The sequence below is a fragment of the Scatophagus argus genome, chromosome 15, assembly GCF_020382885.2.
Source record: "Scatophagus argus isolate fScaArg1 chromosome 15, fScaArg1.pri, whole genome shotgun sequence".
Classification (NCBI taxonomy): Eukaryota; Metazoa; Chordata; class Actinopteri; family Scatophagidae; genus Scatophagus; species Scatophagus argus.
The window spans coordinates 16,967,068-16,989,679 of NC_058507.1; the positions used below are offsets into that span (position 1 = coordinate 16,967,068).

A 22,612-nucleotide genomic window follows, 5' to 3' on the forward strand; every position below is an offset into this window, starting at 1 on the left:
GTTGCCAGTTTATTAGGTACAGTTTGACTGATGGACAGATAGACAGATTGATGTCTGATGAAACAAAGGTAATTTAGCAGTTGATGTGTTAAAGATGAGTCTTACCAAAAGTGAAGGCAATTCAAAATATCTTTATTGTTTTAATGACCTACTGAGACCACTGACATAAGTGACACTTCACATATTATTAACTTGCTGATATGTTGCAAATAGTGCATTTTCTATGATCAAATGCATGGCAATTAGTCAACACAGAGAACACATCCAGTGCTAATTATAAGTACTGTTGAAGACAAATAGTAAAAGAAGTCAAATAAGACTGTAAAAACAAATAATGCAAGTTATGACACTTAATATAATCAGAATTCTTAGAAAATCTTTTGCTTCAAAAGGCACTATATCAGAAAATAATGATCTCTGACATATGGTAACTTGAACTCTGAAGCCACTGAAACGACTGCCTCTACTATTGGCACACTCTAGCACTTTAAATAAAAGATGCCATTAATAGTGATAGCCATAGTTCCTGGGTTACCCTATAATAAACAAAATATTCTCAATAACTCTTTTTTAATGAAACAATATAAACTTTATACAAAATATTGGGACCATCTTATATCTTATATCTTACATCAACAAAGCTCACAGACCATAAAAAGGCATTTCTGCTTTTGTGCATCTCTTTCAGACTGAAGTGGTTTAATTATTACGATCGCGACGGGGACAAAGTATAGTTTTCATGGATACAGCATCCAGGACCAAATGTATTATTCTTTGGTGTATCACAAAAGTATATCTGGTTATTGTTCCAGTAAGTACCAATAATTCTGAAGGTACTGCAGAGATCTAATTTATATAATGAATAGCATCATCAGGTCATAAGGTCTTGGGATATTAAAATATGCTCCAAGTGCCATAAAAAGACATTCTGTACTGACAAGAGGAACATTGTATCTACTGTAACTATTGTTTGTAACTATTAGCCTTTAGCTAATGGACAGTAATTTATAATTCCAAGATTCAATCACACAAACATCTCCCATTTACAGTAACAGATAAACATTAAATGAAATGAAAAGAAAAAAAAGAAGAAAAACGTTTCTGTTGATACAGAAAAAAGTTAACTTTGTCTGGAATGAACTGGAGTTTGTGACAGCGTTCTAAAAAGTCACATGTAGCAGAACAGTGTATATCATGGAGCACCACAGGCTGTGGTGCAGAGCAGCTTTAGTGACTAATTCTTACTGTACATGCATTAGCATGACAAATGAGTGGTTACACCATAGTTGTGCACACATGCAAAGGAAAATGTATTGCATGTGGGAGTTTACAGCTGCCTTAATTGTCCCAGTGTTGCTCAGTTGCTCAATGCAAAGATAAACCAAGAGTTCAAAAGCCAGGTGTGTACATTAAAGAAAAGCAGGGTTCAAGTGCAAAAAAACACACATTAATATCAAAAAGCATGCAAGCCAGCATACAAATCTGTCCCCTGTCAAACTGATTAAAGTTACTAATGACTGTTGAGTAACAGCACAGTGATAGCACTTCATTTTACAAGGCATCCAAACAATGTTATCAGACACAATGCAATGAGGTTATTACTACTACCAAAGAGATGGGGCAGAAAAGAAGGATATTAGAAAGAGCACTCAATCACGTCCGATCTACTTGACTATTCATAACTTGGATGCTCTGTCTGGGGTAGAAACAGAAGCACTATTTTCTTTTAATAGGTTTAAGTTTTTAGACCTCTTGAACTAACTAATCCAACCCTGCAGCGTTTAACAAACCAAGTAGTTTGACGGTCAGGACTTTGGCCTCATGACGATGGCCTCAGGTCGATTGTGATATATACAAACACACCCTAAGGTGGTCATGTAAAACAAACTGAAGTATGTAAGTGATGGTGACGTGTAAAATAGCTGTGGAAACAAGAGGCCAGCCAAATCCATGAGTAACAGATGATTAGGGATTAAATTCCCTATTCAAATGTCAATATACATTTCTTTCCATTTCTTCTCAATATGAGGGATTTACCATCAGTGTGAATTACAACGTAACTTTCTTAAGTTACCATTTATGAAAACTAGTATTGTTATTAGTCAGTAAAATACCACTTTCTATAGTAACCACCCTCAGCTGACAGACACACTATTGTATCTTTTTCAAGATTTGTGTACTCTTAAAATTGAAGTCCACATGTTTGGAGCAGAGGGATTAAATTGAGCTACCATTCAGCAGAATTTAATCATACTTTACTAGAGAACACAAAATGCTTTGATTAGCTGTAAGATCAATTGAGATGCAAAAGAAAATATCCACATGGATAAATGAAATAGTCAACAAAAGATATGATTGAATGTCTGGAAGACTAACTAATTAGCTGTCAATTTGTGAGTCTTATACTACGAATAGTCTTTTTCTTCTTGCATTTGGAATAGATACAGATATGCTTGATGATGTTGATGGATTTTGCTAATGTGATGATATCAGTCTCTGATTATTGGAGCTATGCAGCACAGGGTTTGTTTCCCTCTGTATGTGGCCCATTTACTGTCTTACAATACAATAACATGGCTAACTATAATGTCATCAAAATATCAGATGGTTCAAAAATTTGTAGTGAAGTCAGGTTCAAGTTGCAGTATGTGATCTAGCTGTCACTAGCAGGGCTTTTTAGACTGGCCTTAACCACTTTAACCAAAACTAGACACTGTCCTGTGCAATGCACACCAGCCACAGTTGGACGACGGGGATATAAATAAAACTAGAATTGTCTGATGGCACAAAATCCAGATTTGGATCATTAATTACATAATCCTTAAAATATATTTCACTTTTCAGCTCTGTGGCAAATTTGAACTGTAGTGTTTTGCTAGCAAACAGAGAGACAGACAGACAGACTTTCAGGAATAAAACCTGGTCACTCACATAGTTGTGTGAAATGTAACATCCAGTACTTTCTGTTTTTGGCCCACGGCATTAATCATTGATATGAAGGTTACTGGATGAACTAACAAGTTTTGTTCTTTTTATCCCATTTAAAAAAAATGTCTTTTACCCCACTGAAGTTCACTTTAGATCCATATTACAGAAAAGAACGCTCAAAATTTCAGAGACTTTTGAGAAGTTGACTTCTGTCTGCTTCACATATGCAACCACAAGGTTTAACATGACGAATGCTACAAGCACCACAAACACACGCAGACACAAAATATAATAATTGAGAAAAAGTAACCAAAGTACACAGGAAAAACACAGGAGATGCTGTTTTTCAGTGTGTTCACCACAAGCTCGGCATGTTTAGGTAAGGCAAAGTAGAGTTAGATGATAGTTTTAAGTGTTTTTCTTTTGTTGGGAGGTTGCAATATGGCAAGCTATTGACAAGGGGCACCTGTGCACGTCTCGGTCTTTGCGGAAGACTTGTGATCCATCTTGAGCCGGTCTGTATTTTCTGGGGTTGTTCAGGTTCACACCTCTTCAGCAGACGAGTGGTTCATCAGTCGTCAATGTCCTCATACACATTATCATCAAACGGCCGCGCCAAAGACGGCTGTATTCTGCGTCGGGAATACTTGAGCTGAAGAAGGTCTCCTACCTCACTGATGACACTCAGAGCCTGTGGAGACATTTGTACAATAAAAAAGCTATCACCATGAAGGGCAATATGTAGCTTGAGGAAATTTAAAGCTGCACCAAACAAGATGTTTTTCGAGCAAAAACACACCTGTCTTGCAAGATTAAATCAGCTTGGGGTGAAACAGAAAACACTACTAACTTTAGTGCTGCAAATGGACTCAGTCTTTTCAATTTTCATCCCTATTACTTGGATGTGAGGTGCAGTCACCAGTAGGACATCTTGTTAGAGGACAGGAGGCGAAGACTTCATACACATGTGTCATCTGAACAGCAGCAAGAGTTCATTCTAGCTGAAAGTCTTCACCCAGAAAGATATTCAATCTTATAAATGCCTGATTTCTGTGCAAAGTAAATAAAACTTTCAGCGGTTTTGTGGTCAACAGCAACAATATAACATTGCAGTTTCATGGTAGCCTTCTCATGGGGTGTTCAGATTCCACACAAAGACAAAAAAAAAACTGTTTTGCTGACTGACTGTTTTGTGTGTGTTTTAATGTTCAAAATCTTTTAACGTAATTTGTTTCAATGGCAACTGGAAGTTGTTTTTGCTGTGCTGCGTCATGCAGATTTTCGAATGTTGACAACGTTTTTACACAGTGAGGACTGTGGAGTATCTTGGGTAACCAGGTCATGATTTCTGGAAGAAGACATTGTGGTTGCATTCTTGTTTTGTTTTTTTGAATGTATTTTTATAAACACCACAAGTGTACTTTAGCTACTTCAGTACAGACACTGACGTACGCTCATGTCATGATCCACCTGCTGACCATTTGCACTGTTTACCTCACCTACTTGCACTACTTTCACTCTGTACTACATCACTTTTGTACTACCTCCAGAACCATATTTATTTTACTTATCTTATTTTATTTTGTTTTAATTTATTCTATTTTATCTTATTTTATTCTATTATTATATGTTACTCGTTCTTACGTTTTATGTATGCACCAATCACTAAGAAATTCCTAGCAATGTGAAACCTCTTCACTTACATGGCAATAAATTCAATTCTGATTCTGAGTTCCATTTCAGTGGAGAGATGGCAGACATCTCTACAGCTGATATCTTCAGAGCTCCACAACTCACACCAAAACAATCTAGATGGATAAACTACACTGCAAAAGGGAAAACATGTGTTTTTGATTTTCATTAACTTTGCATACATCATTTGATCACTTTGGCCACAGAAGGCCGCAGATAAAGTCTTCTCTGTCTTTACATCGGGTCAGTGTAGATTATTGTGATTTAACATTTGCTTAAGGCTTTGGGGTCAGGATATGAACGTGGTCAGTAAAATGAAAAGGTCTTCAGAGGTGTCTCTGAATGAACTCCGAAAGCTTACCAGCAGATAAAAGAAACACACGAATCGACATGACACATCAAAAGCACGAGAGAACGACACAGTGCGGAAGCCTAACAAAAAGAGATAAAAGCACTACAGCACTACAAAACTCCCACTCCCAGTTTTCACTTCAGTTTATTTATTTGAAAGGCAAAAGAGGAAGAGGAGTGGATAACAGCCCGTGACACAGCAGCATTTCCTGGAGTACCAGCACGCATCTGAGCCAACTAAGCCACAAGGACACCCCAATTAGTATGAGCTGGTTCACTCGCTGCGTGAAATGATCCACTTTTATGTTAAAATGAGAGAAAGGCTGATGTTTACAGCGAGCGGAAGACGCGGAGCAGGCAGGTCTGCAGCGAGCTCAGTATAGCAGGAGACGAGCCCTTGTTGCGAAGAGTGGGCGGCTTTTTGATTGCCAAGAGTAATCAAAGCCAAACAGTCTGCATACACACAGAGCAACGCAATGAGCAAAGAACACAGTTAGACAGGAGGTCTGAACTCTACACACAGGGAATATACTGTGAATACATTGCACATTAACCTGCACAGTAATACGGCTGACACTTGACTCTAGTTCGTTTTCACTTAGTCACTTCAGCTGAACCTTTCCTGCTAAGTACGACTGTCTTTTTAGCGGCCTCTGCTGCGGGGATGATAGACACAGAGCTGAGAGGGATTCAAAGACATATCCAGAACCTTAGGATCACAAGAGGTCACACCTTCCAATTACACACTTTTCCCCACTCATTAGACTGCCCTTCTTTTCTTTAATATCATGATCTCTGGGCTTAGTTTCAAACTACTCAAACGTTATTGCACCAATTTTGGTGGCAATTTGGAGATCACCAATATCAGAACTTTGAATGAAAATCAGTCACTGGGATAAGCCTGGCAGCATCCGTCTCCTGGAAGCAACATCAATTACCCAACAAATAGCCAACAAATTCAAGTACATGCTTAAGAAAAACTTCATCTGAGTGAAAGTATCAGTGAGCCTAATACAGTAAGATGGTGGCTTCAGCCAGATCTGTGTGGGCAGAACACAGTGAGATCTGGCTACGCAGGACACGTCAACACATCGATACACCAGGTGTTTGGTCAGTCAGTTAACTTTTTCCGTCTTTTAATAATGTTCACAAATTAAGATCCCACTGTTTTTCTGAAAGAGAATAAAAGTTTACAAAAAAGCCTATTTAAGTGACAAGTCTTGTTTCTCCTCTGTCTAAAAGTATGTTGCTCCATAGCGAAAGCGGCGCGTTACCTTGTCGAGCATGTCTCTTGTGTGGGCTGCTGAGATGCAGAAGCGTGCGCGCGACTCGATGATGGGCGTAGCGGGGAAGCCCACGACCACCACCCCGATGTTCCTTTTCAACATCTCCCTGCCAAACGCTCTAGTGGGACAGACACGTTGAGACATAGGATATTCATGATGAATATTTATAAAATTTAAGCAATGAAACATTTAAGTCTTCAATCTGAACACAACCCAAATATTGTAGATTTTCTTCTTAGCCGTTCTCCATCTTTCCACCTCTCCTCTATTTAGCCAAAAATGAAATGTGTGTGTGTGTGAAAATTGTTTTTACCATCATCACCACCAAAATGAAATATATATACTTATATTTTACAAAGGCAAACTATCAGATCCATATCATATTACAAATATTTGAAGTTTCAGACAAACACATTAAGAATGATAAATGATACTGATGGAATCATAAAACATCAGTATCTGATACCCAATCTTATTATTCAACACACTGACTGATTTAATTGTGATTTAAATGCTCGCTGACCAACAGCAGCTGGCCCAAGCTCACCCTATCTTGGCGGGCATGTAGAGCATCATGGGTACAACAGGCGAGTCCTCGTTGCCGTAGATGATGAAGCCCATTTCTCGAAGCCTCCTGCGGAAATAGACTGTGTTCTCTGCCAGCTGGCGCACGCGGTCACGGCCTTGGGGTGATAAGAAACAGGAGAGTTGACAGCAAATGCAATAAAAGTTCATCGCATGTTCATTAAATATTTGCAATGGATCCATTTTTAACAGACATCTAGTTTACTTACAGTGTGCTGACGGCTATTTACGAGGTCGTTGAGACGTGAGCGTGTTACCCAGTCTTACGTTAATTATTAATAGTGTCGTTTTTGGATTTTGATAGAGTTGCACTGAATGTCCTTCATCTCTGTTTAGTTCTGCTTTACTATTTAAAGTAAAGATCAAGTGCTGGATTGGAAAACTGCATTTGAAGTGTGTCAGTTAAACAAAGACTACTCTCCCTTCCAAACTGTTTTCTTTTTTTTTTCCTTTGCCAGATTTGACCTTTCTGGTTGGAGGAAAAAAATAGAGCTAGGTTGATGATGCTTTGAAAAGATGAAAAAAGAAGGCTGACAAGCAGAGGAAAACAATCACATTTATGAGTGAGGGTGAGAAAACATCTGACTGTTACAGCACCCAAGAACCATGGGGAGATTAGGTTTGTAGGTTCTCTGTAACGTTCTTCTCTCAGCGGAGATTCAAGGAGTTCTTTGAAATGTTAGGTGTGCATCAAACACAAGAGCGCAAACTCTGTTATTTTGACTGCAAATTTAGCTCAGAACATTTCAGGAAAATATATGCAGACTGTGGCAAAGAAACACAAGTCCATGTGTTTTTGTTTTTTTTGACAATATGAATAATAGAGTCTATGCCAGCAACAGAAATGAGAAATGTTTTGGGGTTTAAAAATAGCACAAAATCTGAAGAGGTACCTGAACTATCCTTGTAATAATAGATCCAAGTACAAGGATCCACCAATCAAATACTAGGTATAACTTCACAGGCATCCACTGATAAAAAATAAATAAGCTGAGGAGCATATACCACTGTTGCAAATAATAATTCACAATTTACCATCAGAATTCAGTTCCTCAAGCAGCTTTTCCACCTAGGCTGTGTGTCGTCCATGAAAAGCTCCAGCCTAAAGGTTTAAATTTGGCTTACAGACAGTTAAACTTTGGGTTTGGTTTTGCCCACATCAGTGGGAAAAAAGATGGGATTTGTGCGCAGATTTGTGCGCAACTTAGGATTTTTAAAAATATTTTTTATATTAAATTTGCAACATAATTTAATATGTCAATATCTACTATAAATGAGAATGAAAACTCACACTTGTATAATCGTATCTGACAGTTGAGGTCAAAGCAAAATAATGAAAAAGGAGGAGAGGGTTTGGCGTGAGCACACTGTTATCTGTGCTTGTATCTGTGCTTGGACTGTGCAGGACGAAAAGCTGAACTGTAGACAAACTAACAACAATCCGAAAGTGGAAGACAGATACCTTTTATCAAATGTTAAACTGGTGCAGCTGGAGTAACTGGTCTAGGAGACTAACACCACTGAGATGATGTGTTAGCTTTCATTAGAGTGCACTGACACCTAGTGGCAAACGATGACAATTTCACGCAACAATTTGTTTCCTGCAAAAGACTGAGATGTCATAAATAACCTTTATGACAGAATTAAAACCTATTTGTAGCAGCTTATGGGAGGCACAGCCGCACTTTCTTTATTATTAAATAACATGTTATAAGTTGCTCAGCTGTAAATATTTTAAACGCTAAGTACTTTGTGACAATCTAAGCAGTGATTCCCTTGACGGGTTTTCATAAAAAATACCACACTTGACCGCAATTATTAATACTGGATGGGCTCCTTCCATGCTTGTTAGTAACTATAAAGAGTTGGGTCTCCAAGAGACATCTCAACCTTTCAAAACCTGCATTGTTTATACTCATCTCCTCCTTCTCTGCTTGTGTTTGCACATTGCTGCCACCTGTAGAGCAGGGGTATAGTGGGAAACAACTGGTAGGGCTGTGCATCGTATTATCAGTGTGCATGCATGTCTGTGTTATTCATTTAATAACAGCTCCATTGGCCTCTTGGTCAAAAACTCCAAAGGGTACCTCCAGTATTATTTCAGCACTCACCGATCGTTGTGCCATCCTCTCCCATAATACACTTCATAGAAGTGATGATTTGCTCCACCACAGGAGGAGACATGGAGGTGGCGTAGACTGCACTGTGGGAATGGGAGCGCAGGTACTCAATAAGCTCCTAAACACAGCAGATACACAGGAGATGTGAGTAGTTATGCAGGAAGAGATTTTATCAGTCTATAGAGAGTTTAGGCTTGCCATGGCTTACTTTACTGGGAGAACAGGAACATGGCTCTTATCTACTACATCTGCTTCAGAAAATAATCACAGTTGTCTGTAAACACTGAAAATGTAAAGAACATCATGCATAATATTCTGTCATGCACAGGTGGTAAGAACATAACATCCAATGCAAACTGCATCTTATGCAATCAGGTGGGCAAAATTTTACTTTAATTCTGAACTGAAAAATAAAGTTTTCAGTTTTTCACTTTTCAGATTTTGTTTAACAAATATATAAAAATATTTATAAAACACGATCTGAAACTACCAGCAAACTGCCCATCTTTAATGTTTTGTTACACATGCTGAGGTCATTTCTAGGACACATTCTTATAAAAACAAAAGGACACTGAGAAAATGCTGTGAAGGTGCTGAGAGTAGCTGACAAGAAGCCATTAAAGATTTTAGTTCATTTTACACATAGTAACAAATCTGCTGAGATTTTGTCTAGAATTCTCGACAGACCTAAGGTGTCACAGTCTGTTTAATTCTACATGTCTTGTCAGAAACATGGCTAATGTGCCAGGAATGCAGCATAGAGGCACTGCAGGGCTGTATATCCACATTGCTGAGATGACAGGTGTTCTTTCTGTCACACTTAAAACCTTGTCACTTGACACAGTAACCCCTGATCTTAAGAGATTGTGTGCAACTAAAGTATTCCCAGATTGCCGTTTAGCCTTGTTTGATAGAAGACTGGGTTACTGATCTATCTATTCATGCCTCATGTTTACAAGACCTTGACTTCAGCTCGTTGTACGCTGCCACACATATCTCTTATATGCATATCTTTTTTTATAACCTTGTCTTCAAAAAAACAGTCAGTAAAATAAACCTTCAATTCTAAATCCTCACCTTTTTCCCTGCAATGTATCCCCCTGCAGCGCCAAAGCTCTTGGTAAATGTTCCCATCATGACATCCACATCGCAGGGGTCTAGCCCAAAGTAATCAACCACCCCTCTCCCCCTGGGCCCCAGGGCCCCTATGCTGTGGGCCTCGTCGAGGTAAAGGTAGGCCCGGTAACGCTTCTTCAGATCAATCACTTCTGGTAGGCGCACTATGCTGCCCTCCATGCTATACAGGGAGGAAAAGTAAGGTAAGTGTCAGGCAAATATCCTGATGTGTTCACGCTCATCATGCTGGGACATTTCAACAGACTTCACCGGGATGACAACTAGATGTCTCAAACACTGTTTTTTTAACTTGTGAAAATAATTTATAAGTGTCACAGGAAACACCAGAGCAGCAATAAGGTGATTGGCTTGCAACTCGAAGCAGATTATTATACACAGTGAAGCTTCTTGCAGCAACCAGCCCAGAAGAAAGTAACCCATCAAAGTTGCTCAGTGTGTGGTGAGCATAAAGGAACCACAAGAGCCATCAACAGATTAGAAGTGCTGCCGCTGGAGGCCTGGCTTTGCATGTGTTTGTGTATGAATCCAACTGAGTGTGTACAAAAAGTGTACATTTTAAAGCAAATACAGATCTATCTAGCTTTTAAAAAGTAAGAAATTAGATAGAATTTGAATGTTCCATCAGTCATAGCTGAAACAGCTAAACTGTGTTTCACTCAGTGTAGAACTGAAAGCCAAAATCTGTTGACCAATGGGCAAAGTGTGATGAAGCAACTGCTTGTGCGTTCACGCTTAAACCAGGAAGGAAATCATGGAGATGTTAGAATGGGCAACTCCTATTGTTGCACTGCTTTTGGCCAATGACACTTTTAGCCTGGTAATCTAAAAAAACTGTCCCCGGACTCACTCTCAGCATTCATTTTAACGTGTCATTAGCTTAGAAACACAAACCTCAAAAAAACAAAACAATCAAAAGAATGAGGGATACAAGAAATACTATTAAAACTTAAAATGCCATACTGTTTCCTTAAACATTTCACTTAAACATCTGTCTTATTAAAAAAATGAATAAGCTACCTGTAAATACCCTCTACCACTATGAGAATCTTCTTCCATGGTCTGTGAGTCCTGGGTTGCCCATGAACTATGGCCTCTCTCAGCAGCTTCTCAAGGCTCTGCATGTCTGACAGAAAAAACATCAAGGGGATGTCACACTGAAAACAAAGACACCCACTCAAAAATTGGGTATGGAAATTCTTTGGAAGGAAGTGAAAGAGGTTTAATACGACCGCAAACAAAGCGTAAGACCGCAAACACTGAATCGTGTTTTATCAAAGACATGCTAATCAAACAGACTCAATCAGACTGACACATTTGAACTAACTTAGGAGTAGAAATAAGCAAGCGACTGGTTACAATAGAAAGCTGAGGAGTTTCAGCTAGTTAAGCCATAGCTAATGGCTATATGTAAAAACACTGGTTGCTAACTATTCGCAGTTAACTGCACAGAGATTTATCATTACGCAATAAGCTTCCTACACAAGCCTTAATCTGTATTATATAATACATAATAATGTAAACTAAATATACATATGAATCCAGATTCATATGCTTACAGTGTTTGTATGTGGGTGTAGCTGCAGAGCCAAGCTGAGCCAAGATGTCTTTTTTAATTGCTAATTGAACTGTCCCTTTAACAAAAGCTCCTGTACTATTCAAGTGACCCAGGAAGCCATAACAGTGATTGCCATAACTGTGTGACAGTGAGCCAGAATGCAGAGTACCAGGAATTCAGCCATCATTCATCTCATCATTCAGACCTGTACTTTTTTTTTTTCATACAGAGACATGTCAAAACGTCTTCCATGAAAAAAGCTTCAAAAAAACCAAAAACATATGGTATCCTATTGTTTATTTTAAGACTTAACATTTTACTGAATACCAAACATTTTGGCTGCCTTCTTAAATGAAGCACAATGATCTGAGTTGGTCGGGCTTTTCAAAACATTCAACATCACGTTGCAACACGAGACTTAGACAGAGACGTCAAACGCAGAGCTAACTCTGCAATAACGTGTGTCTGCTTTGCAATGTAATGTCTTCTGTATAAATGACAGTGATGAGATCATGTGATGAGCGCGCACGAGGACAAGTAAGCGAATATTATCACTGTAAGTAAGTAGTATGTAAGTAAGTGATATAGTATGGGATAATGAAAGGGTGAATGACTGGAGATAAAGTGAGGGGCTAACAAACACATAAATGACCTATAAATGCAGATAGGACACAAACTCATATGGAGGACCTATTTGTGATCACAGACTCACTGTTGTGTTTGAAGACTCTGATGGTGGACCCAGAGAGCCTGGCTCCCAGCACCAGAGAGGCATGGTTCAGTTCATCACTCAGAATCAAGCAGCCCTGCAGGACACCAGACGTATGAATCATTTATTCATATTAAAGCTTGTCTGATTTGTACGTATCCATTTGAGACAGCAGACAGTATTAACCATACAGGCCTATTTAAAAATCAATTGAGTCAATATTTTCAATGGTTGATGGGCCCGATGAGTGGAGTATCACGTTATGTTTATATGTAATGATCTGTGCTGACATAATAACACGACAAGGTTGCTTTATCGATTGCACTGTCCGACACTTGGTTGCTGTGAGGGGTTTAAATGATTCTTTATGGGTTGAGCAAACTTTCCTATTTTTCTTTTTTTTTTTTTTAAAACCCTCTTTGGATTTGCTAGAAAATGCATTACGCCAATGACCAACCAAATTATTTCAAAGCAGCAGTCTCACACCTCCATTGTTAGTTTCCTCTCAGCAGTGGAAACCTGATATGTGGGGAAGTATCAGCAGCAATGTGACAAACGAGACTAGTCAGAACTCTTTTTTTTATTTTTCACTCTGACATGCAGTCTAGCCACCTGTTACCTATGGAAACAGGAAGTGTTCCCTCCAGTTATAAGGCCCGGGGGAGGTTTTGTGTTTCTGTATTTTCAGTGCTATTGGTGATCTGTGACAGTGTGATGTTACGGAAGCTTTGTTCAAGCAAAAAATACACTGTGCTGATATACACCAGTGGTACGCTAATTCACATGAGCGGAGATAAATGGTGGGAAATGTCTGCTGCAATAACAAATTCACAGCTCACAATCATACGAAACATCACCTGTAGTCTTACCTTGCCAACTAGTGCTGGAATGTTCATGGAGTTTGTTGCAAAGCCCATCCCGAAGGCCATAGCTGACTCCACGCCAAGGAACTTTGCTACCAGTTTCTCCATCTCCTCATGCCTGTCCAGGTTACCTTAGATACAGACAAAAAAAACCACCATAAAAACATATCAATCAGAATCTTGATGATCTGTGCTTACCAAGATGTTTGATAAAAGTTCATTATGTAAGATCAATACCTCTCTCATGCCTGCCCATTCATTGCCATGCATAAAGGCTGGAAGCAGGGGGTAACAGCTAACCTAGCTCTGTGCAAAGTTCAAAAATACCTTCAAACATCATCTAAAGCCCATTGATTAACATGTATTTCACTTGCTTAATTTGTACAAGTGTAAAAACGACAGCTGGTGGTTTTGCAGGGCGGTTGTACCGGTCTATTTCTTTGTCAACTGCAGCCGTCACTGAAAAAAAATCTGCTAAACATATTATGGGTTTATCTTCCTCCATCTGGATCCCATCAGACTTGCTCTGCGACTTAAAATGCAGATATAAAAAGCGAATACAGAAATATAGAGAACATCAACTTTTAACTTTACTTCCCCAAGTTTCTGAGAATCATCTGTGAATAGTGTTTTTAAAGTTGTATTTTAATCGTGTTTTCAATTTTTTTCATCGTCTTTTCAGTTTCAGTTTCATTGTTTTATTCTGACTTTTTTGTTTTTACTTCAAAGTGGGCTACTGTTCCCCAATAACAGGCTATAGGAATAGGTCAGAAGAATGCTCACTTGCTTACTTACTTAATGAGGATAAGATAAGATCGATGCCACTCTCGTGTCTGTGCACTAAATATGTAGCTGGAGCCAGCAGTCGGTGAGCATAACTTACTAATAAATACTCGAAACAGGAGGAAACAGCTAGCTTGTATCTTTTTTGTTTAATCTGTCCAAAAAAGTACGAAATCACTAAAATGTAGCAGATTATGTTTTCTTTGTGAGAAACTAGCTCTTTTCTCATGCTTCCAGTCTTTACACGAGCCAACCTAATTAGCTACAGCTTCAAATTTAAACGGTGGCTGCTGGGCAGGAGAAAAGAAGCCAAAACTTTAAACACAGCTTTGTTGCTTTGTACCCAAAACACAATGCGTTCAGACAGGATGTATCTCTGGTCTAAGATGTTGTGTTTGCTGTGGTGAATTCAGCCATGCACATTCCTGCTGTTAGATTCCAGTGATAGCAGCAGCAATAATAATGTGTGTGTGTTTGTTTTTGCGTGTGTTTGTACCAATTTCCTGCCTGGTGCTTGCAACTCCAACACCGTACTTCATGGTGACCTCGGCTGCAGACTCAGCACACGGACCGGTGTTCTCAGCAAAGCCGAGGTAATTATACGAGCCCAAGTTAATCACATCCTGCACTACCCGGCCCGTGTACCTGGAAGTTAGAGAAAAGAAGATAATCAGATCGAGGAAACGATCAATGAAAGGAAGCTAATGTGTTTGCAAGGTAAATGGTACACCTAATAATTATGACATGGCACAGCTAAATAAAAACTACACTGAAGTGGACAGCATGAAAGTCCTATTTGCCTTTTCAGTCTTGACCTGCATCTGCCATACTGTTTGAAGCAGCTGTCATCCCCCTTCTCTCACTGGCACTCCATGTTCTGATTTTGCTTTCTGCACTCTTTGTCGCAGTGTGGGATGTCTGACTTCACACACCTCACTGCCCCTCCACTGAACACCTCCACTGCAGATGTCCTCCACACATCAGTGAGGAGTCAACATGACAAATGCTGGGTTGCTGGAGTGATGAATAAATTCAGGCTCAGGTTTCAGTTTGTATTAAGAGTAGAAACTGAAGCAAAGATAGATATGATAAAGGCAGTAACTACTCTGTGAGTTATAATGTAGTACAGAATAGTCTTCCATAAAAACAACATTTGGGAAGTATGTATATTTTTGTTCAGAATGTGTAAATAAGCATTCGCTAATTTTAACTTCCTAAATATGAAAGTTTGCAGCTTTTGATGTTTCATATCTTTGTAAATTATCTTTGAGTTTTGGAAGACGTGATTGACATTTTTTCATTACTTTCACACATCTTACGCAAACAATCCTCTTCATCTAAAATATCAATGAGGGATCTATGGGTGCATTGATGCGAAAAATGGATTTTGGTGCATTCAATTAAATTCGTATCATATATAGTCACAAAGAGCCTTGGGTTTTAGAGCCACAGCAATCCACGGACTCATGGAAATTTAGTTCCATGTTAGTTAGTTCCATGCAGTGAGGTATACAGAATTTGAGTTTGGAGAACACAGGGTACAGGTATTGCTATAAACCCTGAGACGAGATCAGCCACAACATTAAGACCACTAGGCCTGCTTAAAATTTGTGGGTCCCCTTTGTGCAGCTCTGACCTGTCAGGTAAAGGGACACAGAACCTCTGGGGGGATTTTGTGGTCACCAGCACCAGAATGTTGGATCCTTTGTGTCTTGTGCATTGAGGGTGGAAGGGTGGATTTGGCTTATTTAGGTGCATCCCACAGATTCTCGATCAGGTTGGGATCTGCAACCTGAGACATTCCTGAGCTGTTTTCAAAATGTGACGGGCTCTCTCCAGCTTGGGAGAGGCCCAAAGTTTCCCCACAGAGCACTGCATTGTAAATATATGATTAATGTTATTCACTTCACCTGTCAGTGGTCTCAGTGTTGTGGCTGATTGACGGATATGAGAATGTAAATGTCTGCTGGACTTCTTAGTCTTCGATGACAGAAAATCGAATATTTATTTTACTGTTGACTAACAAGACTTGAGAGTCTGTAAAACCAAATTGATTATTTTGAGAAAATAATGGTCAGGAGGGGCAGCCCCAGTTTATTTTTGCTTGCTTAAGTTTCTAAAAGATGATTTTGACTAATAATGACAACAGGCACAACTGTATCACATGTTCAAAGCTCAAGAGCCTCTTTCACTTTGTGCCAGTGTCTTCTCTCATACTTGAAACAACATGTGAAAACTTGTACTTGTCAGCTAGCAGTTGCATAAATCTGCTCATTGGTACAGTAGACTAGTAATGTCACCTGCTCTTATTTCTAACGTGAAATGTGTCACTTCTCTGCAGTACGGGATAAGAGTGTTAGCACAGTTAGTCCTAATCTTTGAGTGGGGGGCATTAACCACACAACACACTTCCCTTCGCTATTGTCCCCACTGAGGCCACAGATTACTGTGTTTACAGTCGTGAGTAAAAGGTCTTTCTCACTCAAAAGTCCAGTTGTAGTCACGGGACACTCGCTCCATTAGGTCCACTTTGGCTCCTGGGACGCTGCATATGGGCCTGTTCCAGTTGTCTCTTATACGCATGTAAAGGTTTCTGGTGTAGAAGTTCTCAAAGTCCTGGTAGAGGGGCACAAAGTCCTACACAGAGATAATTAAAGAGAACAGTATGAGATGGTGTAGAGATGGCTGCAGAGAATGTTGAAATTTCTTATTTCATAACTATCAAAACTACTTCAAAGAACTACATGCCGTTCATACTTATGAAAAGCTTAGCTGAGAGGAATTCAGTCTCTAGAAGGATAATGATTACCATCCAACACGTGACTCAGGATGTTAATTTTCCTTCATTCTTGAAGGAAACAACCATGGGATATGCCTGGGTGTGATTTACAGACTTGCCAATGTGTGTCCCACTAGCTTCCTTTTCTCAACAAAACCAAATACTTTAAAACAATGGGCTTCACTATCAAACATTACATAACAAACTGAAAACAATGTAAGTGGTCAAGGACATGTTCCGAATGTCCTGATAACTCCACCATTAACCATGCGTTGACAAAAATACATTCTTAATAGCACAGTGCACTGAACTGTGGAGAAAAGCAGTAATGCAAGGGGAAAATCTGAAATGCTAGAATTCCACAGAGAGTTTACACTTACTTTTCTAGCAATCCATTTCCTCGTTGGGATATCACTACTGGTGACAAGATTACATTACAGATTTTGCTTTGTCAAATGTATGCTTCCTTTCCCAACACCAATCTTGAGACAACACTGCTTGAAATGTTTGAATTTATGAGAGCCCATAGCTTCTAATGTTGGGAGGCTTTGAGTGGTGCGAATGTCAGTTTGGTTCGGTTTGGCTAACAAAACACAGATCGGGTCTATTTTTCCATTTTGTTATCACTTGTGTTTCCAGACCAACATTGCAAACGTTTAGTCACCAGGCAACACGTAGTCAGTGCTCAGTCAATCAAATAAAGTCCATTCAACACCTGAAACTCATCTGGTCTTCCTTTACTTGATAAACTCACTTCACAAGCCAAACAATGAGAACATTACAGTCATAGCCAGTATACTGTTGTATATGCAAAGTACTCACGTCCGCTGTTGAAATCATAACATCATGTTGTCTAACTGCCATATTTGTAAGAAAACTGTTTCCAAGAGATGAGTGACAGATTCTCAAGACTTTCCCGATGACTTTTATAGATGCATCCCCGATTTTATTTTGAGGCATTGTGGCTGATTTTCCTTCTTTATCTGAAACATTGTCCAACATCCGGGAGATACAACAAATTCACACTGCGTTGTGTGCCTATGGCTTCTCTTACCTTCTGTTCCTCCTTCTCCCTGGCAATGTGGCACCTCTCAATCTTCCAGTGTCGGAGAAAGTCGCGAAGGTAGCCGAAGATGGTCAGGATGCCGTAGCCCATGTAGGTGAGCACTGCCACCAGCATGGGCGTCTCCTCGAAAGACTCGATGAAGGGCCGGCTGTACAGGCTGCCATTATGTGACGCTGCATGGACCTGAGCAACATGGGAAACCAGAAAATCTACTGCACTGGGACATCGTAAAAGATAATTAAAAGAAAATCACTCACGAAAACCAAAATACCTTGAATATTACCAAGTAACATATGGTCACAAAGAGGATGATTGAGGCTATTGCTGTGGATGTTATTTTTGTGTTTTGTTTATTTTTTTTTTTAATTACCTTAATGTTATAGAATACATGTAATCACTCCTAAACATTTTTTTAATTTATTAATTTATAATTTTATCTGCTGGCACAGAAGGGGGGGGGGGGCAGTGTTTTAATGTTAAGGACATGGCCAGTTTTCATTAAATTTAAAAATCAATGTTTTTCAGTGCATATTAATATTTTTTTATAATTGGCATATTATACAGAATACTTTGTGCATTATAACTGAATGCATTTCTGTGTAAGCATCCCTAACCTAATGAAACGTAAATAGCCAAGTAAAGTACAGGTACCTCAAAAATGTATACATGTTCTTAACTTAAATACTTAAATAAACCACTGTAAATAAAACAATAATTCAGGTTACAATACTATCTCAGTGTATACATGTCTAGTCTGTAAAACCTATTTTAACCTATTTTATTTGCATAGGAACCCATCTTCCTATGCAAACACATTTTCTGCAACCAATAGCTTAGCTGGAATCAAGTTTCACATTTGGAATATTTTATACAAATGTACAGCCTGACTTCCTGAGACTGCCTCTCCATTTGTCCTAATGAGAAAATACACAGTTTCTGTTTTGTTTTCATTGGTTGAGGTTTCTGTAACTAACTTAAAAGCTACATTCATCCAAGTTTCTGAGTGGGAGGATGACAAGAAAGCCAAAACAGTATGAAGCTCTGGTTCAGCAATACACCAAGTACATATACAAGAAAGAAATCAATTTGTGACAGAGGGTGGGGACGGAAGATTTGACTGCCAAATAAGGCAAGAGATGGTTGTGCTGATTTAAATCTGTCCATCTGGAGCAAAGTGACCTAAAATGGACTAATAAACTTCCCATGTGCATTATATAGTGCATATATTCACTATAAAGTGAAGTTAAACTTCACAAGTGTACAGATACTACACACTAATGTTATGCAATTTCTTCTCCCATCATGCTTGTCTCTGTGCTCATGGGTATTAGGCGCTTCATGTGACCAGTCATGCCTCTCGCACAAATACCTTACAGAGTAGAAACTCTGACATTTGCATGAACCACAATCAGCTGAGGTTCAGTCACCGGACGTTCAGTTTCTCAGCCAAGACAACCTAGTTTACAGAAACATCAGCAGAGGAACCCCGATATCTGCTAATGTGAAAAGCATGTCAGCAGCGGCACCCTACCCCTGTTTTCCTTCAGAATCTCACAATCAGAATCAGAATCAGAATTCCTTTATTTATCCCTGGAGGGAAATTCTTGATTTATCCCTGGAGGAAAATTCTTGAGCAGGAGTCGTGAAATAATAATAAAATAGTAGAATCTATTAATATAAATAATAGAATCTCAAACTGAAATTTATTTTTAAGCATTTACTTTAGCAAATGGTGATGAAACCTATTAGCATCTTACATAGTCAGAGGGGACCTGTTTAATTGGGACAGTTACAGATGGTGCACCAAGTGTGGAAATCTCATTAGCCTCCAAGGAAAAAGTGCTTCACGGAATGCATGCAGTCTCAGTGGACAGCTTTAGCCCAATAGATGTACTGAATCAGTGTCTCTCATATAACTCACAATTTCTTTGTTCTTAATTGTAAAGTTACCAAAATCCAATCTTTCCAGACTTTTACAGCCAAACCACTGCCACTCAGAACACTGAAGATACAACCTGAAATCTGCCAAAATAAAAAGACAATTTTATTGTCCAATTTGAGACGAAAAGAGAATCCAATACACTTGTACCTAATAACTAACTAACTAACTAATAAGGATGCAACCTGCAAACTCTGAAATGCCCTGAATTGTTTGGCTCTGATGGTGAATTAGAAATTGTTAGAGTTATACTTAGCCTCAGCTAACTCAAGACCTTAGATTCGGCATACATATAATGCACTAAACAGTATTATAATTCAGTAAAATGTCAACTTTCGAAGCAGTCACGACCGTCTTTATTAAACGATCTCCTTCCTACAAAACGGCGACGGGGGCGGTTGAGGACAGAATGATCTTATCAAGAAGTTGGGATTTTAATTAATCCATAGGAAGCTTTGTGGGAAGTAGATGCTGCCGAATTGAGAAGCATCTAGTAATTATTCAGAAAAACCTTTTTATTTTGTGTTTTGCGTGAGTGTATAATGTTTAGAAGGAGCGAAACTCTATAAATTAGAATACTTTTTACGGAGTTTGGCGTTTACTCTTCCAAAGCGAGATCGAGAGTATCAGAGTTCGATATCAAACCGTCAGACAATCTGCAGCAGGACTCGGCCAGCATATGTCAAGCCGTTACAGTGTTATAACCCAATAACATAAGAGTTCATGAAAATATCCGCAATGACAGCATCGCCCACCCGGATGTTTCCGGGTCCACACAGTAGATGCCTCCCCAGCCTCACGAGCCTCTCCTCCCCGTCCCATCCCGGGCCTCACCTCCTCCTCTTCCTCGGAGCGGCAGTGGTGCTTATGCTTCCGCTCATGGCAGCAGTGAAGGCTCTTCAGTAAGCCGTTTCTCTCTGGTTTCAATCCGTTCTTCACACACTGACACACGTCCCCGTTGGCTGGCTTGGTAGCGGGGCTCTCGGTCATTGCTGGCCAACGATTTTGGAGCCGCGACGGTAACTTGCATGTATGAACACGGTGCCTGCCGACGGTGCAAGGCGGTGACACTATCCGAGCTGGGAATGGTTACAACCACACTACAAACTCTCTCACACACTCACACATTCAACACACATATAGCAACACACACTCCGTAAAACCTGTATATCCAGACGCTAAATACCGGAAATCAACGCCCATAAATAATATTGGAGCCTGCAGAAGGGGCGTGGCCACATGGTTCACATGGGCGGGGGGGCGTGGCCTTTGCACATGAACTTGATTCCCACTTGAGTGTGAATTGTTATGTTTGGCACTTAAAAAAAAAAAAAAAAAGCTAGCGAAATTGGGCGCTTTTCAGGTTATAAACTATTGCTACACAAGGCAAGCTGTCCATTGGGCGCACAGGAGAAATTTAAGTAAAATCACAGGTTAAGGTAAGAGGTACTGAAGTTGCAAGTTCTGCCATAGCTGAAATGAAATATAATTAGGCTATGTAGGTTAGTGAGATGAATTGAGCACATATGTTAATGAGCTGCTTTGCAAGTTATATTTTGTAACTTCTGGTTTTAGAGAGGTAGGCCTTAATTTATGTGAAATATAATAAATAAATGCAAGACTGTCTCTCAGAATTACTTGAGTGTGTTTCTGATATGAACACTGCCAGAAAAGACACATTTACAGCAAATAAACTTAACTGGGGCTCTGAATCTTAACTTGAAGTTCAATCCACTTTTATGAGAGAAAAAATAAAACAAAGCATTGTCCTTGCCGTGATTTTGACTCTTCATTGCAGTTACAGCAGTAAATCTTAGTTTCTTGTGTAAATCCCAGTTTAGCTGCGCCATCTAGTGGACGTGGGTTGAACTTGCAGCAAAATGTGCGCAGTTTCATCAAAACTACAACATAGAGAGGAAGGCAAAGACTCTGGGATTAACAGGAATAGTCTTTAGTTGGACTGAAGAACTGCAGGCTCTTTGTCTCCATAGCCTTATAAATGTCCATGGGATGAATAGTGGAACTGAGCATCTTGCTTTTTATCAGCAATTTTGAAACTTTATGTAATTGGCATCATCCCTACACTCATAGTCTGTCAATCTGTTTATTTAAATAAAATAAATATCTAAATAAACAGATTGAAAAGCTATTCTTTGTAAAAACAAAACAAAACAATTTTGGAGCAGCTAATAAGACTAATATCAAGTCTTTTATTGTATAAGCATTACACAACATATTCTAAAAACCTTGTAATGTAATGTAGTTTATTTCCCAGTTTTGCTAATAACTTTTGAAACATGATAAGTTTACAGATGTTTTGATCAGTTTTATTACTGTATGTACAACTATTCAAATTAACCACAGTTCAACAACATCGACTGAATTATAACTATATCATTTAATTACATAGTATATAAGTATAAGAATTATAGTATATATTATATTGTAATACAATGTTAAAAATACTCCCTGTCTTATGCTCAGCATATAATAACGGCCTAAAGAAATTGTGACAATAATGATGTTGTAAAACTTCAGTACTAGAATCTCAGTTGGCAGATAAAGAAAAGTTTGCACAGGTTTGATCTAGATTCCTGTGTATTTTCAAAACCAACTGCTCCCCCCAACTCCATTAGCCGGCTGACGTGTCCTTGAGCAAGCCGCTTAAACCCCCTGTTTGCTCCCCGGGCAGCTGACAATGGCAGCCCACTGCTCCTGCGTCTTCCACTGCATGTTGTATGTTGTGTGTGTTCAATCAGCGATGGGTTAAATGCAGAGAATAGTTTCGGTGTATCTAAAAATGTAAAAATATACTGACA

At 39.1% G+C, this 22,612-nt stretch overlaps 1 protein-coding gene across 1 annotated transcript; it reads right to left on the bottom strand.

Annotated features, from left to right (window-relative positions):
• Positions 1–115: 115 nt before the first annotated feature.
• Positions 116–20,993, bottom strand: LOC124071915 (serine palmitoyltransferase 2-like). The gene is made up of 12 exons (XM_046412969.1): positions 20,628–20,993; positions 17,843–18,037; positions 16,492–16,646; positions 14,506–14,654; positions 13,233–13,357; positions 12,367–12,460; positions 11,117–11,222; positions 10,040–10,259; positions 8,954–9,080; positions 6,805–6,940; positions 6,246–6,375; positions 116–3,619 (listed from the first exon to the last, which is right to left on the bottom strand). The coding sequence occupies exons 1-12, from the start codon at positions 20,781–20,783 to the stop codon at positions 3,500–3,502; spliced, it is 1,713 nt and encodes a 570-aa protein (XP_046268925.1). The 5' UTR covers positions 20,784–20,993; the 3' UTR covers positions 116–3,499.
• Positions 20,994–22,612: the final 1,619 nt, after the last annotated feature.